The sequence below is a fragment of the Rhodnius prolixus genome, unplaced genomic scaffold, assembly GCF_049639745.1.
Source record: "Rhodnius prolixus isolate KJV_2025 unplaced genomic scaffold, Rpr scaffold_6, whole genome shotgun sequence".
Classification (NCBI taxonomy): Eukaryota; Metazoa; Arthropoda; class Insecta; order Hemiptera; family Reduviidae; genus Rhodnius; species Rhodnius prolixus.
In genome coordinates, this window is record NW_027411634.1 from 32,195,737 (window position 1) to 32,214,985 (window position 19,249).

At 30.2% G+C, this 19,249-nt stretch overlaps 1 protein-coding gene across 18 annotated transcripts in view; it reads left to right on the plus strand.

Annotated features, from left to right (window-relative positions):
* The window catches only part of neur (E3 ubiquitin-protein ligase neur), a 130,952-nt gene extending 112,212 nt beyond the window's left edge, over positions 1-18,740 (plus strand). For 6 of the 18 annotated variants that reach the window (XM_074142124.1, XM_074142127.1, XM_074142126.1 and 3 more), the window contains 7 exons: positions 12,081-12,256; positions 12,631-12,745; positions 12,829-13,133; positions 13,444-13,664; positions 14,101-14,576; positions 14,673-14,881; positions 15,681-18,740. In XM_074142124.1, the coding sequence (XP_073998225.1) occupies positions 12,081-12,256; positions 12,631-12,745; positions 12,829-13,133; positions 13,444-13,664; positions 14,101-14,576; positions 14,673-14,881; positions 15,681-15,959 (1,781 nt within the window). In that variant the 3' untranslated portion in view covers positions 15,960-18,740. Of the gene's footprint in view, positions 1-264; positions 818-7,281; positions 7,492-9,804; positions 9,951-12,080; positions 12,257-12,630; positions 12,746-12,828; positions 13,134-13,443; positions 13,665-14,100; positions 14,577-14,672; positions 14,882-15,680 lie in introns of those variants that run through there. The other 12 variants (XM_074142129.1, XM_074142125.1, XM_074142128.1 and 9 more) reach the window with 8 other exon arrangements.
* Positions 18,741-19,249: the final 509 nt, after the last annotated feature.

Below are 19,249 nucleotides of genomic sequence, written 5' to 3' on the forward strand. Positions count from 1 at the left end.
TGGACACTATGTTAGTTCGGAGAATTATTATTATTATTTGTTTTTCTGTTCTTTTTGAACTTGGATGGGCAATTACGTTTAATAAGTCAGATTTCCTTAAATTGAGTTTGCTATGGAACATGGTTGCTGGTTAACAGTTTTGTCCCCTGGTTTGGGTATCCCTTCAGTAAGCTTAATACTCTGTAGAGTGATCTAGCCATTATTTTTTTTTGTTTAATTAAATATTAAATTAAAAAATACAAATTAAATATTTACGTTATTTAGGAGGCAGTAGTGTTTAAAAAAAAAAAGGAAAAGGGGCGGTGTGGCAGATATTGAATGAATGAGGAGCCATGTGGAGGTGCCGAACTCTAAGTGGGGGCAGTAAAGAGCCAGCTGGCGGTGCTCTCCCCACCACTCTTGAGATTCCAGGGGCCGGCTCCCCTACTGGTACACTGAAACAGTATTCTCTAGTCAGTCTACGTCGAGACCTCCGAGAGTGTCAGGACAATCCGAACAGTAGGGAGAGAGAGGTCCATCCAACCTTCCACACTCTCCTCCTCCTTTTTTACTAGCTATAATCATCATCGTCCAACTTTCTATTTCATCCTTAACTTCCTTTCTTAAGCAAACATCCTAGCCCCTAGCCTGTGTTTAAAAAAAAAAAAATCTATCCTTCCGCGGTATAGTGTTTTAGTAAGCTGAAGACAGCTGATATAGTGTCCAGTGCTATAAATTTACTTCATCACATGGGGGTGTCGCCTTTATTTGATATCAAGTCGCCAACAGCCAAGATGAAGATGTTCAAAAGAGTGAAGAAACGTCTAGGACTAGGCAAGTCTTCTTTAACTTTTATTTTATTTATTTACTTATTTTTTTTTGGAATTCTTGCAAGAAATATTATCGATTTCTAAGTTGGTTAACGTGTATATTTTATTTTTTAAATCAATTTTATATCTAGCTTGATAGCTACCTTATATTAACGGACAGGATAATACAAAATAAAAATAAATTAAATTTATAAAAAAAAATGTCAGAAGGACCTGATAAACTTCCCACGGTACCTATGTGCTTCTTTCTACAACCATCTTAACCGTTACCAACAACGTCTTGTTATAATTAGCCGTTCCCACGCTGCTGGCTGCTTCATTCTCAACAACAACAACAACACCAGGAGAAAGTCAACTACTTACAAACAAACATACCTTCTTCTTGTAGGACTTCTTTATTCCAAACAAGAAGACAATCACCTTCCCTCCCTACCTAGATTTACCAAAAAAAAGAAGGAACTACATCGATCATTGAAGAAACCGGCCGGTCTCTTTACTCTTATCGACCAAACACGCATAACGTACCTCCATAACCAAACTTTTTTCAACTTCTGCATAATTTTTTTTTGTGTACTTATTATGAAAGTATTCGCAAACCAATTTTATTTTTAAAAAATATTAATAAATAATTAGTAGTCACAATATTTATTTCAGCAGATTGTGTAACTCAATTAGCCGGAATTGATGGGTATATATTTTGTTATCTTACTGTTTGTTTTTAAGAAACTCGAACTGATAAGAAACATCGTATGACTATATTTTACTTTGTAATTTCTTTATAATCCAAATCACATATCCATGGAATAGAAGAACTTGCAATTCAATTGATAATTACACAGAAATGGCTGTTTATAACGTCAAGCTTAAATCGCCTCCCATTCCTCAATGGGAACCATTTATTTTTTACTACAAAAAATCCATTTAATCCAATGGAAATGTGACCCACTTTTGATCCAAAACATTATCACTGGTAGAACCCCAAATGATATTTACAAAAATATGAGGTGTTCTACGATATACCGTTATTTAAACTATGGTCGATAGTATACAATCAGATTAAAGTCACTTTTTGTAAAAATCCCCAAAAATTTCGTGTCCAGAGTATCAAAAAAAAAATCCTGATTCCTGGTGGGAATTGCAGTGGAAGATTTATTGGATTACTGTAGTTTTCCTCTTAAGATGAAAAAGATTTCAGGATTTCTGAACGGAAAATCTATTATTCTTACCTGGATTTGGCATTAGAAAAGAAAATTAAAGAAAATCGCTGATAAAAATTCGTTGCTCTAAATTGGGGAAAAACATAATAATAACTCATAATTTCCTTATTGTTGCAACCTTTTGCAAATATTTCTTGCATTATATTGCACCACCATTTTATTATAAATGATTCTGCAAGTCATTTATTTATTTCATGCTTTCCTCCCCCTCTCTTTTTCTTTGTAATTTCCTTTAATCCAGTTTTTTTTAAAAAGTAAATTCTAATTTAAATGTTTATCCAATCACATAATATCGTGTTTTTAAAAGTAAATTCTAATTTAAATGTTTATCCAATCACATAATATCGTGTTTTTAAAAGTAAATTCTAATTTAAATGTTTATCCAATCACATAATATCTGTTTTTAAAAGTAAATTCTAATATCCAATCACTTAATATCTGATTTTAAAAGTAAATTCTAATTTAAATGTTTATCCAATCACATAATATCTGTTTTTAAAAGTAAATTCTAATATCCAATCACTTAATATCTGATTTTAAAAGTAAATTCTAATTTAAATGTTTATCCAATCACATAATATCTGTTTTTAAAAGTAAATTCTAATATCCAATCACTTAATATCTGATTTTAAAAGTAAATTCTAATTTAAATGTTTATCCAATCACATAATATCTGTTTTTAAAAGTAAATTCTAATTTAAATGTTTATCCAATCACATAATATCTGTTTTTAAAAGTAAATTCTAATATCCAATCACTTAATATCTGATTTTAAAAGTAAATTCTAATTTAAATGTTTATCCAATCACATAATATCTGTTTTTAAAAGTAAATTCTAATATCCAATCACTTAATATCTGATTTTAAAAGTAAATTCTAATTTAAATGTTTATCCAATCACATAATATCTGTTTTTAAAAGTAAATTCTAATTTAAATGTTTATCCAATCACATAATATCGTGTTTTTAAAAGTAAATTCTAATATCCAATCACTTAATATCTGATTTTAAAAGTAAATTCTAATTTAAATGTTTATCCAATCACATAATATCTGTTTTTAAAAGTAAATTCTAATATCCAATCACTTAATATCTGATTTTAAAAGTAAATTCTAATTTAAATGTTTATCCAATCACATAATATCTGTTTTTAAAAGTAAATTCTAATATCCAATCACTTAATATCTGATTTTAAAAGTAAATTCTAATTTAAATGTTTATCCAATCACATAATATCGTGTTTTTAAAAGTAAATTCTAATTTAAATGTTTATCCAATCACATAATATCTGTTTTTAAAAGTAAATTCTAATATCCAATCACTTAATATCTGATTTTAAAAGTAAATTCTAATTTAAATGTTTATCCAATCACATAATATCTGTTTTTAAAAGTAAATTCTAATATCCAATCACTTAATATCTGATTTTAAAAGTAAATTCTAATTTAAATGTTTATCCAATCACATAATATCTGTTTTTAAAAGTAAATTCTAATTTAAATGTTTATCCAATCACATAATATCGTGTTTTTAAAAGTAAATTCTAATTTAAATGTTTATCCAATCACATAATATCTGTTTTTAAAAGTAAATTCTAATTTAAATGTTTATCCAATCACATAATATCGTGTTTTTAAAAGTAAATTCTAATTTAAATGTTTATCCAATCACATAATATCGTGTTTTTAAAAGTAAATTCTAATTTAAATGTTTATCCAATCACATAATATCGTGTTTTTAAAAGTAAATTCTAATTTAAATGTTTATCCAATCACATAATATCTGTTTTTAAAAGTAAATTCTAATATCCAATCACTTAATATCTGATTTTAAAAGTAAATTCTAATTTAAATGTTTATCCAATCACATAATATCTGTTTTTAAAAGTAAATTCTAATATCCAATCACTTAATATCTGATTTTAAAAGTAAATTCTAATTTAAATGTTTATCCAATCACATAATATCGTGTTTTTAAAAGTAAATTCTAATTTAAATGTTTATCCAATCACATAATATCTGTTTTTAAAAGTAAATTCTAATATCCAATCACTTAATATCTGATTTTAAAAGTAAATTCTAATTTAAATGTTTATCCAATCACATAATATCTGTTTTTAAAAGTAAATTCTAATATCCAATCACTTAATATCTGATTTTAAAAGTAAATTCTAATTTAAATGTTTATCCAATCACATAATATCGTGTTTTTAAAAGTAAATTCTAATTTAAATGTTTATCCAATCACATAATATCTGTTTTTAAAAGTAAATTCTAATATCCAATCACTTAATATCTGATTTTAAAAGTAAATTCTAATTTAAATGTTTATCCAATCACATAATATCGTGTTTTTAAAAGTAAATTCTAATTTAAATGTTTATCCAACCACATAATATCTGTGTGGTGTTTTCTGTATGCTGTTATGATTAATATATTGGTTTTTCTTAATGATTTTTACTAATTTCTTTGGTTGAAAAAACATTTTAATCTTGGACTTTGCTGTGGTCACCACAAAGAAGGAAAAGAGAGTTTCGATTGTTTTGAAAGTATTTAAACTGATTCTTAAAATGTTCTAGGTACTAGTACGGTTTACTTTTTTATTAAGATTTAGGTTCCTAGATATAGTTTTTTCTTTCTTGTGCAAATTTTTTAAATTGGCCTTCCCCCCCATTTTTGGGAAATTCTTTTTGTTTTATAAAAAAAATTGAATAGCAGTCACTGAGAGGTAAATTAAGGTAGTTAATATCTCTTCAGTGGGGGGTTTTTCTCAAATTTCTGAATTTGGTTTACTGTTTGTGGAAATTGGCAGCGATTTGCCATTAGATCTCCCCATATTTACATAATTTGCCCCTTTATTTTGCTAAAGAACTTCTTCGACAAGCCCGAGTGAGGCCAAGGTGATAATCTTAGGGCATTTCACTAGAAAATGGGGATTAAGAAGAAGAAATAGTTCTTCACAACATATGCTGTGACCTCCTGCACCTCTTGGCTTAAGATTTCAGTCTCTTAGGAGCACCTAAATTCGTTTCTTCAGGAACCCTTGTTTCAAACTCGCCTGTTAAGCTAACAAGACTGGAGTCATCGTCACTAGTTTCACTAAATAAATTGCATTCTTTATTGTTGAAAGATTTAATCGTTTCAATTTGAATATCTGAAATTTAAGTCTTTTCAGTACCAGATTTAATGTTTTTTGACCATTTTTAGAGGTGCTTCAGTGACCCATCTTTAAAAAAAAAAATAATAATTCCCCTCCCTTCAAAGAGAGAGCGGCGTCCCTTCAACCCATCAAGGAGGAGTAGATTTTACCCCTCGAATGACTCGTATCCCCCCCTCTCGAAATCTCTCCACTGTTGGAAATGAGAGCCTGGGATATCCCTTGAGAAACACCTCCCTTAAGGGCCGTCCCGTGGGAATCATTGACGTGACGAAATAGCCATTACATCTGGCACTTCTTTTAGCATAGATTTCTACTAAGTTTTTATCTCTATACTAATTGTAAAAAGCAGTTATTTATTAATTGAAAAAGAAATCTGATGGTAAAGAAGAAAAACTCAATAATTTCTTTAACTTGTAAAGTTTTACTAAATTTTGATTGCTTTAATGAAATTTCTAATACAAATAAAAGGGCAGCGAGTCGTCTGGGATTCCTCAATATCCTCAATTTTTTTTTTAAAAAAAAGGATTTAAAACAAAAAGAGTTAGTTTTTCTTTTGAGTAGAAAATATGTGAAAACTAAAAAGAAAAACATTTGACCGTGTCAACTTGCGGTCACGTGATTTCCTTCAATCAGAATTTTAACGATAACTTTGACCGTAAGTGAGGAACGATATTGTGCAAGTGGAGAACAGTATATTACGCTAAAATTCTATTTAGGTGTCAGCCTAACCTAACACAGATATTGATTTTTTTATTATTATTATTTTTTAAAATAAAAGTTTTAATAAAGTTTTTTCTAAAAAATCTGTTCAGAAAAAGTGCACTTCTGGGTTGATCACTTCAAAACCAAAACCTTATTACAGAGCCATCTAGTGGTGTTAGAACGAAATATCAAATTTTGTAATGAAAATAGCGGGTTTAGCAGATGGTTTATTCTATTGATAGTTATCTTGTCATCAATTATTAATAGTTTAGGTATACTTCGGTAAAAATGGGTTACTTTCACAAGAAAATAAGTCACCTTGGATGCTGAGACTATGTTGGTGCTGATAAGTAATCTAAAAGATCATAAAAATCTGAATAAAAATAGATTTCTTGTGCTAATAATTAGGTTTGGCAGCATTGTCGATTTAGAAGGCACTGCAAAAAAAAAAAAAGGTGGGCTTAGAATGTTGTTGTAGTTAAGCTGCAAATTTTGTGGTGAGATGGTGAAGACTTCAGTTAATCTTTTTTTTTTAGTAAATGTGTTGCAATCATTCAAGAAAGATTTAGGAAAACTGGGAAATGGTTAGTTAGTTGTTGATGGAAAACATGAAGCTTCAGAGATTTTTCTCTGTTGTTTTAATTTTGGGTAGGTAGCTTGTAGGTTATCATCTAGCCCCATTAAGGTGGGGCACAATAGTTATGGAAAGGACATAGTGCACTAACCTTTCTTTAAAAAAAAAATGAATAAATAAAAATAAAATATCAAAAAATGCTAAAAACAATAGTTTTTGTAACTAGTACTAATTGTAAAATATAAATATAGAAAGGAAATAATGGAATAAATGTCAGGAACTAGAATACAATAAGTTCAGCGAGAAAAGTTTTGATCTAATTATTAACGGTAAAACTTCGGGACAATATCCTTTTCTATGGTTATATACTAATCTAAGATGGCCTCCTGAAAACTTTTTAAGGCCATGGATGGGATGGGAAGGTTATGTTGCCTGCATTACGACAGTTCAATCACAGAAATTATCTACGGGGGCCACAAAATAATATTATTGTAATCTTTAATAGTATTGGTGTTGTAGCGCGATAGGGGAAGAGGAGATTATTGAGAAGGAGATGATGACTAATACTTTAATATGTTTAGATACATTTCGTGCGTATGCGTGTGTGTTTTAGCGGAACTGGCCTCAGTTCGGGATAAAGGTCGTATAATACGAAGCTGGCTCGCCTTCAAGGGCCTTTCCTGGTACTGACTGGCCACCACCTCTAAACTCTCTCTCCCCCCTTCTCCCACAAAACTCCGAATAGTAAGAGAGAGAGAGAGAGTGAGTGAGAGAGAATTAAAAAGAAAACAACTTTAACCTCCCAATATATACGTACTAACCCGTTCAGTGTGCCGCGTTGTCTCGACTCAGTCTGGCCAGTGCCGTCTAAATAAATCCTCCTTAGTTGTGATAGATCGTTTATTTTTTGTTGTTATTTTGTTTATTTAATATTTCACTCACATGGTTCTACCATTTCGTCTGCCAAATCATCATCACGAGCACATATATTTCTATTATTATTATTACTGTTATTGTCTTACTTGTCTAGGTATGTTTCTGTTTTTTATTTTTTATTATTAATTATAATCTTAATTTTATAAATAATTATTTTATTATAATCATTAAATATTACCTGTTTGTTTACTTTTAGACTTTAAACAATCAAGTTTAACTCTCGACTAAAGTCTCACTTCAGAACAGTTTATTTATTATCTGTGGAGATAAATTGAATTTTTAGCGCCTTTAGCCTGGAATTCCTGGGTAGAAGTCTCTGTCCCGCCATTAATCCTTGTTAATCCCGCGATCTTTTATCATTACAGCTTCCCTTTGCTTTCCAAATAAGCTTGTTAATCAGGTTCACTTTCTCCTACTTGATGGTGGGCCATACTGCTGAAGAATACTATTGATTTCCGGTTCCTTCACTTCCATTTTTTTCTTTCACACTATTTATTACTACTATCTGAATACTCTGTTTAGTTCTAAGTTAGTTTCTAAGATTCCAAGAATGTGGAATATTATAAAACAATTATCACACTACTATATTAATAAATCTTTTTCGTAACCCGTAATACGTTGGAATACTTTTGAATCAATTATGAGAAATTTTAAATTTTTATTTGGACCTATCTCTATAAATAACACTCATACAGTATACTATTTAAATGAGTAAATATCTGAAAAATTAAACGTATTTCTCAGAAACTGTTATGATTCATAATAAATAAGAAACTCAGTTCAAAATTCAACCAGTAATTGGTTCAATTTTACTCTTTATAAAGTTTGGAAATCCCCTGAATCATTATTCCTATTAACACATCGCAGTTTAAAAATAAAAGATTTCTAATAATTTTATCTAATAAATTTTCTAATAAATTCGTATTCAGAGAAAGACTAATAAATTTATTTGGAATATTATTATATTTTTATGAAAAGAATGACCTTAAAAACAACAAGTACTCTTGGTTATCAACTACTTTTTTATCAATTTAATGGCGCCTGTATTTTTATTTATATGTGTCTCTTTGTAATAATGATAAATACGAATTTAATAAATTTTATTCAATTTTTGTACTTCTTTTTAACAAACATTATTTACAATAATAACCAAATCTTTTATTAAATGGTCCAGTTTTATCGAAATCTTTTCAAGAATAGGTTGTATTTTTGGGTCAAGTTGATTACAGTTTTTATTAGCCCTTAAATTTATTCAACTTCCAAACCTTGGCCTTTAAGATATAACTTTAGAAACCATACAAGAGGTTTTTTTCCCCCCGATATAAGGAAGGCATTGACCTTGTCATTTTTTTGTTGTTTTTTTTAGTAATGTTTCCAGGATATGAATTTATACATTTCCTGAAACATGTTATTATATAGAAGGCAGTACGTATTTTTATAGAAGCTCTTCGTGCAAGTTGAATGAAATTGTGCATTTAAAACAAGATTAAAACCTTCTTGCTACGAAAAATAACATTTATTTAATCTAGTTACTTATTTCCCATTTTTAGGAACAGTGTTACTTGTATTTGAAACAGGCTGGGGTGCTCGTGGCGTGTTAAACTTCAGCATGTATTGTATCCCACTTGTTGCAAATCGGCGTATCGGCTGCTTGTAGTTGTGACGACTAGTCTTTAGCAGAGGATTTTTTCTTTCTTTTATCTGATGCATGATAGAATGGATTTTTTGAGGGGAAGGTTTTTTTAATAGCTACTTTTTCCCCTTACTAATCATCTCCTCCAGCGAAATCTCTACACCAAACTGACTAATCTATGTCTAACTAATGGATGGAAGTCCCAAACTGGTTAGGAATACAATAAATTTGCGTGCTACGATTGATAAAATCAAAGTTATTGTCCATTTCGGTAGACCAAATCAAGTTTACCAATCTTTCACTAATTCTATACCTATTTTAGTCAACTCATTACAGTAATATTTTTTACGACAGAACTTTAGAATTTGTTTAGAAAAAGCTTATACTGAAAGTAAACTAAGGCATTTTGTTCCAAACATTCTTTTGTTTAACTATGATTTTAAGCTCTATAGCTGATTTATACTGTTCTAAAACAGCTGGGAGCCATTTTTAGACACGAATTTTGTCCACCTGGACTAAATCACATCCCCCAGCTGGTGCTATTTGCCTACTCCAACAGATGCATCCTGATTTCCCTCCCCTTCGATTTCCTTTTGTTCATCCAGTTACTTCCCCTAACTAGTCCCCCCTTTATATATTTACACCTGAGGAAATGGTTACCATCTGCTCCTTGCCGTAAATAAATAAATCTTACTTTCTCATCTGTTATTTTGTGTTTGTATGTGTGTTAAAAGAAATATATTAAAAAATTAATTATTTTAATTGTAAGGGTCAGTGGACTAAAAAGTATTGCAAACTACGGTGGTGAGAACCGCTGAGTCGACACCGTGTATAAAACTGGGCTACTGGCTGGCCACGTGGCTCAGTTGTTTCTGGGCTTCAGAGGACAGAAGACCCAGGCTGGCTGGTCCTGATGGCTGGTGAGTTATTGTGGCCCAATAGTAACTTTAATTGCGGTGTTTGTTAAGCCCCAGAGTTGGTCGACTCAGCGGTTGCAAGGACGGAATTTGGTAGTTTGTATCTGTATGATTGTAAATGTAACTTATTGATGTGCTGGGGCGATTAGGTAGGTTAGCGATAGGTTATAGTCAACTTAGATATATAATTGTATGATAATATTCAACTGGGTCTGTATAGGTAATAAGTACGGGAAAAATCATTGGGAATAATTTAATTTGGTTATTTGTTGATATTTTGTTTTGACCTTTAATTAATAATTAATAAAGAATTAATAACTTCGCAATCTATCTAATAATAATAATAATAAGTATCAATAATATTCCACTTTGGGAGTTATTTACTTAGTAGAGGGTAGGATTATTTGGGACAAGTTCATTTTGTTGTTGATAATTTGTTTTATTTTTTAATAAATACTGTGTTTGAAGACTAACAATATTATACTGTGTTGTGATTGGAGTGATCTCTTCCTGTTTCCTCAGCTCGCGCATTCGGCCCCTCACATTAACTAAAAAAATATATAAATAGAAATAATTTTTTCTGCAAAGAAATATTATTTTTATAAAATTAATGAATAAATTGTGTTCAATACTGTTATCATTTTTAAGTAGGTGCATTATGGTCATCTTATAATTAAATGACTGAAACGTGAATGAGAAAAGAATTAACAAAAATTAAAATCTTATTTCTCTAAAGCTGTTTTCAATAAATTAAAAACATTCTATGAATACAAATAAAATAAAATAATTATAAAGATAATTTTTGTCTTAAGATTGTTGTATTGTCACACATTAGAGAAATGGGTAAGACTATTCCTTGAGAGAATCTAAACATCACTTGTCCTATAAAATTGTTTAAAAATAATAATAATAGGTTTATAATTTTAAAAAAATATATATAGGTCCTGATTTCGAGAAAAACTCAGAAATCGATACTGCAAAGTTACATTTTTGGTTGACAAATTTCCTTTGTAACCTTGATTTAAAAATTGGCAATAAATACCAAAACTGATTATTAACAGTGAAACCTCAAAGTCAATCAAACAACTGAAAGATTGTAATAATTTATGTTACATGTCATCAAAATGTTTATTAACTAATTTCAAAATTTTGCTACACTTAAGGTTATTGCAAAAAAAAAAAATCCAAATTAAGTGTTAATTACCACTTTTGTTCATACTCATTTATTTCTTCTGTCAATTAAAAGAAAAATCCCATTTTTATTTTTTACTTAAGACTAATAGTTGCTTTGGATTGTGTAATACTTAAAATTATCAAAATCTATTACTTCTTTGTCATTATTGTTACCTTCAAAGCTAATTTAATTGCAAATTTTATAGACCATTTCTTTTTATAGTTAGAAGTAAGTTTTTTATTATCATTATATTTTTCAATCACTCGACATCTCAAAGTTAAAAAAATGTAAAAATATTTTGTTTCGATTAAAACAATTATTTAAAAGAAAACAAACATTAATTTGTTGGTTTTGCTAATTTCTATAATTGTTGAAAAATTAAAAATAATATTTTAATTTTAGTCAAATAATTATGCAGCATTAAAGTAAAGTATATTTTACAATTTTTAATTGTTGTCAGAAAGAATAATCATGAAGAAGGAGCAGAACGTAAACAAATGTTGCCGGAATGTTCAGGACATGAAATGGAAATGTAGAAATAAGTAAAGAATTCTTGGTTTACAGTTCTACTCACTTATAACGTTTATTTTTGATTTTCTGCTCAGTGTTTTTTTGTTTATTGTTGTTTTTCCATTTCTACGTGCTTTAAATTACAGTCCTTAGTATAGCGGTCAAATAAATTCACCAAAACGGTCTATTGTGTCACACTCCGGGTAGTTCCCAGCAATTCTCCCCCACTCCATAACATTTATATCCTTCACACTTGATGTAATCTTCTAAATGGTCTAAAGAGTAAGTCTTTTTGAACGATGAATTTTTGTAATATTTTGCAAGAAATTCAGTTCAAAATTGATCTATAAACTCATCTAAGTACTTTTTTAGAATTATATTTGAAAAATTTAAATTAATTTTAATATTTAACGTTCAATATATAATTAAAAATATGTTAATGTTTTCAGCAGGTAGGGGAGTAAGCAGTGGCCAGAATGTAACCAACAATTTACCTCCCTTGTTGTTCCATGAAGTTCATGGCGGAAATATTATGATATCTAGAGATGGTACTGTAGCCAGAAGAATTGAAAGTTTCTGTAAAGGTGTTGCTTTCTCTGATAGGCCTGTCAAAATTGCTGAAAAGGTAATTTTTATAAATAATTTCTTTCGTAGTAATCTTTCAAACTTGAAAGAGAGTATGCTTTGTATAACTAAAAAAATATTTATTTCCTTTTATTATTACAAAAGTATCATGAGTAATTTTAAACCTTACAGAATTATGTAGAAGATGGTTAGGAAGATTTGGAGTGTAGAATGTGTTGAGAACTTGAAAATTACTTTTTTTTTAAATATTTTCTATACATTTTACTCCAAATTGATTAATTCTAATTCTGAAAGATTTTAGCTCAGTTTTGTATTACAAAAATAAAATTGTTACAAGATTTCTTAATATTTTTAGAAATCTTAAACTGTTAAACCTATAATCATGTCTGTATTTTGTACCAATTTCTGTTTCAGATATATTTAAAGTTCGTTGGAGTATCCAATAACTGGAGTGGCGTATTACGATTTGGATTTACTAATCATGATCCAAGTACAATGAGATACTGTCTTCCAAAGTACGCTTGCCCAGGTTAGTTTTTTTAAACTCCACTTATAATTAAAAATGAATAAATTTGAGTTTTCAACCAAGTAATTTTAATTTAATTTTTATAGATTTAACAAACAAACCTGGATACTGGGCGAAAGCTTTAGCTGAACGATTATGTGAAAAAGATGCTGTACTTTTCTATTATGTGACCGTAGCAGGTGATGTACATTTCGGTGTGAATGGCGAGGAAAAAGGTGTATTCTTCAGCGGTGTAGATACAAGAGGACAATTATGGGCAATGTTAGATATTTATGGAAATAGTACAGCCGTACAATTTGTAGATCCAAGACAGAATTTAAATAATACCCAAAGGCGTAGGCATACTCAACAACCACAGGGCAATGTTGGAAACCAACAGAGAAATTCTACGGTACTTTTTTTTGAATTTACTTTTTGGAAATTACAAAACTGATAAAACAAAATTAGTAAAACTGATAGCATAATGTGTAGTGTGGAAATGTCCATTAAAAGCGCTGGGAAAGTGAAAAAAAAAATTGTTTTATACAGTCTAAATTGTTTTCTTCAGATAATTCAGATTGTGAAAGTAACATAGTAATGACAAGGTTCTTTTGGGAACTTTTAATTAAGCTAATTGGCTTAAAAGTATTAAAATAGTAGAAATTAAAATTTCTTATTAATTATCAGTCTGAAAAAATTGTATTTATTTATTCTGATTACAGCAAATTGTACAACATCAAGATGAAGTAGAACAACTGATTCTGCCTCAACTTGCTGGCTTAACTGTCCATCAAAGCACCCCACATCAACACCACAATCAACAGCAACCAGTTGTAGCTGTGGACGCACCTGAAGATGCTACTAATTTTGAAGATCTACCTACACCGCTTCCTTTACGTTATCAACATCCATCAATGAAATTCGTACCGTTACCTTTTCATAGGTAATTATAAAGTTAATCTGTTAACAGTTATTTTTATGTATTTCTCAATTCCACCCTCTTTTCAAGCAACTATGATGATTTTTTTTGGATTCCCCTTCATTTACTATAAATGAAAACTCCAATTCTGAATTGCTTGCTATTTTTATTAATAATTAATAAATTAATAAAATTTATTAATAAATGATTAAAAATGCCCCACGGTAGCCGAGCGGTTAAGAGGCGAGACCTGCAAAGCTAATATGCATTGTGGTACTGGGTTCGATTCCCGGTCTCTAGGCCTTGGATTTTATTTAATGGTTAATAGAAGAAATTTACAGTAAAGTATGTTTACTAATAAATGATTAAAATTCATTAATTAAATTCAAAAAATTAGTTTCTTTAAGTATAGTGCGAGTTCTCTTTCTGTATTTTAAACTTTTCTCTCTTTGTGTTTCAGAACCAGAGGTCGGAACTTACGATTAAGTGCAGATCGTTGTATTGCAAGTCGTTCTGAGACGGAATTCTGTCAAGGTTACGTGTTTACTGGCCGACCATTAGCTCTTGGGGAAAAAATTGTAGTGCAGGTATTGGCCACAGAACCATTATACCTTGGCGCACTTGCTATGGGCCTAACTTCCTGCGATCCATCCACATTAGGACCTAACAATTTACCAGATGATGCAGATATATTATTAGACCGTCCTGAATATTGGGTAGTTAGTAAAGATGTTGCTACTGGCCCATTAAGAGGTGACGAACTTGCATTTGTTATAACGTCATCTGGTGAAGTACAGATGTCTAAAAATGGTGGCCAACCTGTTACAATCATGCATGTAGACCAGTCACTAACATTATGGGCATTTTTTGATGTTTATGGTACGACGCAAGCAATTAGACTTCTCACTTCTGCTCTACCGCCAGTACAACACCAAAGTAAGTATCTTTTATTTGAATAAAATTGCCTTATTAATTTTTATTAAAGAGGAATGAAAATCTAATCTGACGATATGTGTCTAATTGAAATTGTAGGTTGTGGACCAGCAAGTCGAGCGGTCGTGGCCACCCCTCAGGAGAGATGCTGTCCTGTCACAGTGGCTACAGCACCCAGTGCTGGAGGTGGCACAGTACTTGTAGTTAATTTGCCGCCTCCAAGTCAGAACGCAGCACAGTCTAATCCATATCCGCCCATCACTCACAGCTCACCACATCAGCCTACTTACAGCCCGACTTATATAGAAGTAAGCATCTTTAAACTTTCATAGTGCACCATTGCATTATTTTTTATTTGGCCAAATCAATGCTTTTGTTAAAAAAAAGTTTTGTTTTTATTACTATTATGATTTTTAATACAGTTCGGGCTGTTCACTTTGAAAGCCCCAAAGTACGTTGTCTTTGACTGAAGCCAGGATCTGGACTCATCTGATAATAGGGCACTTATCCATTATTGCTCCGTTCAAATGGAAAGTTGACGTGCAAAGTCAAGACTATTAGATTCTGTGTGAAAAGTGTTCCATTATTGCCAGATTCTCGTCTGTTCTAACCACCTTCGTCTAATATTCTCCATGCAGTTTCATTGTTTACCTTAAACTCCTTGAATCAGGTGAAGAAGTTGGTATGATATTAAAATAGATGAGTACCAAGCGATTTCTTGCCTATAAGAAACAATTCTTTACTTCTTCATACGTATTCTTTCTAGTTTCCACACTGCATTTCGGTAGACTTCGTTGTAAGAAACGATCTTTCGTTTTTTTTTCTAGCAGCATCCCTGCTAAGTAAACATTAATTATCTAATCAAGTAGGTGTCTCATGAAAATATTTCTCTAGATCGGCTTAAAAAATAAAAAATGGAGTTTTTAGATGCGCTTTTAAATGTTGTTTTAAAGAAATTTAAGTTTAAGAATGCTTTATTACCTGCAAAAAGTCTTTCATTCTCTCTTGTTAGCATTCTGATGTTGGTACTTTTTGTCACATTTTTCGAATAATTGTTCCATAGAATCCTTATAATTTAATCTAAATAATGTGTTATTAATGTTGCAGCCAGTTGGTGGTACATCGTATTCAACACTGGATCCAACGGCCGATGGCATTAGAGAATGGGTAGAGACTAGTATTAACAATTCTACATTATCCAGCGGCGGCGGACCATCCGATTGTTCAGTTTGCTATGAACGTCCCGTAGACTCTGTACTATATACCTGTGGACATATGTGCATGTGTTTCGAGTGTTCAGTTCAACAGTGGCGTGGCAAAGGATGCGGCCATTGTCCAATATGTAGGGCAGTTATTAAAGATGTTATCAGGACTTTTAAGTCGTGATGATAACAGTAAGTCATAAAACAAAAGCAAAAAGAAGAAGGAGCGCTTCTGAATGAATCGGTTATTTCGTGCGTCGGTAAAATAATTATTATAATAATAATAATAAATAACTAAATGAAAGGCACTCAGTAAGTGCAGAATTTAGTTATTATTTATTAATATATGTTATATCGCCAACTTTATTTATAATATGGACATAATTATTAATATTAATGCAAAATTGTAACTATATAAATTACGACGAATTCTTAAACAAAACCAAAAAAATTATTGAAGTAATCAGGGAAATCATGTCAAAATTTGCAACATAATTCAATCTTTATCTTCAGTTTATTTGCTTTTAAACTTATTTTAATAAAAGTTTTAAACAAACTTTCTTACTAGTGGTATGAGAAAGTAAAACGTTAGTGTCTAACAAAGAATCTAGCATTTAGATATTTCATCTAAACTTAGCTGAATTGTAATCTAGTTACAAAATGACTTAAGGTTTATAAATTAATATTTCTTTTTAATATACTTCTGTTCCAGAATGAATATGTATTGCTTATTTTAAGTTAATGAGTTATCTTTAATAGTGAAATATTTATGATTTAACTGATTTCAAAATCGTCAGGCCTTAAAATATGAGGAGTTTTTCGGCAATGTTAAGAGAAAAGTAATAAAAACAATTTGGAAACAGATTTCAGTTACTAGTGATGCTCTTTATTCAGGAACTTCTTTAGGGAGATCTAAATACATTGTCAACATCAAATCCTTCTTCTAAAATCTAATACCATTATTTCGACAAAATGTCACAGCGGCTATCATCACACATAGTTGCAATCAGTAACGCCAAAAATAATTTTAACTTTTCAGTTATAAATTTTATATCAGTTACAAAGTATTCTGCTCTCCCTAAAGAAGCTCCAGACGAACGTAGAGCAGTGTTGTCAACCTTTTGCTTCATCGGTTCCATTGAATGGAATTTTACCAACGAAATTAATAGAATCATTAAATCTCATCTAATAATGTCTCAGAAATTTTTGTAGTCAATAAATCAATCAACAGCAAAGTGTTTAAAATGTTGCTGGCACAAGAATTCTGTGATATATGACAACAGACGGTGGGTTAGTTAATTAACTATCTATTTTATGGATCTGCAGTCCCAATAGAGGCTCTGGACCTCTTGATTGCGTTTCTGTTACTCTTGCCTGTTGTTCGCTAGTATGCGTTTCCATCTAGTGCCTACATCATGAAGATCATTTTGTACTTCATCCAGCTGTTGTGCTATTTTGGATGCCCTTTTTATCTTCTAATTACCTGGATTTCTTCATTGTTTCTTATCCATCCTCCATGTTTGTCTTACTCAAACGAGATCTCCGTAAATCTATAACTTTCGTCTCCTAAAATCTCTCTCATTCATATATTTCATCATTTTAACCATAAATCTCAAATTTCGCGAGCATACAGCACTTTTTTTTCTTAAAATTTAATGGATTGCAAGAGATCGTTGTTTTTGATCGGTGTTGAAAGATAAACGTATTGAAAGGATCAGTTTTTTCCTCTTAAAGAAACTGTTTGACATTGAATCATGTTAACTGTAACGCTTTATATTTGTTTTTACACAAGCCAGATAACGTGACAGTTTAAATGGCGAGTTAAATTGCTTCCGTTCAGATCGTTTTCACCCTTTTCTGCCTTGATAAATTCACGGTATTTTTTATATTTTCCACACACCATTCATCCACTGATATAAAGCATATTCAATAAATATTTGCCGAAAAGTACCTTCTCTTTAATTTTATTTAACTTAAAACTAAAGCAGATGAAGCTAACACAAATTTCTACTCCAAATTTATTATTTTCAACTCAACATAAATGAGGCACGGGTATCCAATAATCTTATATATGGTTCCTTAAGAAATTTTTTTTGTTATTACACTTTTTGTTATTTCTAAAGCTATTGTAATCAGTAAGAATTCGTAATATAATTAGAGAGAAAAAATGGGCAAAAGTGGTGTAAGCCGTAGTATAATATTATTTCGTACAATTGCGTAGTGGCTTTTTATTTGTATTTGTTATATTACGATTATTAATATATAAATAAAAGTAAATTTTTAAGAACTAGTGATAAAAAATTTAAGAAGATAAAAACAAATTTTTTATATGAAGCCAAAGATGAAAATTTGTGTCTTGAGGGAAGAATATGGCCTATTTGTATTTTAATAATGAGGCTGATCTTTTCATTTACAGTCATTAAAATCTTTTAATATAATGATTACATATATAATAATATAGATAGATAAGTAATGACTGTAAACTTTTATTTTTCTTTAAATGAATCAATTAATGTCTTCCCTTGCAATGAAATGAGCCAAAAAGAAAAAATCACTTCACGAAATTTGTATCCTCTCCTTTTCATCATCATTAATGTATAAGGTTTTTCTTCCTTTTTTTATGTAAATAAATGGTCTTCTTATTGATTTTTTTAAAAAGTTGAAAATTTTGTTAACATTTTCATGTTAAAAATATAAAGAGTAAAAAATTAAATAAAAAACTAAAAATAAAGTGAAGAAATAAAGTAAAAATTATGTTTAAATCTAATTTGATTATTTTTTTTTTGTTATCATTATTATGTTAATAGAATTTCTCCATTTTTATTGCTATTAATTGTATCTAGTCAAGAATCTAATTAAAAGAGAATGGCAATTTTAATTTAATTTTGTTTTATTTTTAGTTTATGATCCAATTCTTGTCATTAACATTTTGAAACAAAAAATAATAAATTTATTCAGCATCTTTTATTGGTGTTTTCATTATGAGTGGCTTGCCTTTTAATATAATACTTTCACAGTTTCTTTTAAAATAAAATGCCTAGCAATCTAGTCAGAAATCAGTAGTAAAGAAGATCTTTTTGAAGATTAAAAATAACCGCTGAAAGACCAACTTTTGTTATCAAGTAATATTATTTGTGTACCTGTCCAGTTACTCATGCCAGAATAGCTCTGCTGTTGTTCCTAGACATCTGTGTCCGGAATGCATCAAAAATGTTAGATGGGCGAGTAAGTAAGTAGAAAGGCGAAATCCACTGCGAACAGAAGGATCTCTTGTATTGCACTTAGGCCCTAAGCCTTAGAGTAACCTTGCAATTGGAGGTATAAATGTAAATGAGGATCAAGAGGATTTAGATTTACCTCATTTCTAACGTTTTTGTTACCGTTTTCTTCCAAGCTAAATTACAGCTTGTTTTCATTCTCCTCGTCAGCTCTAGGGCATGTAAAGTCAAAATTTGAATTAAGAAATATGTGTAG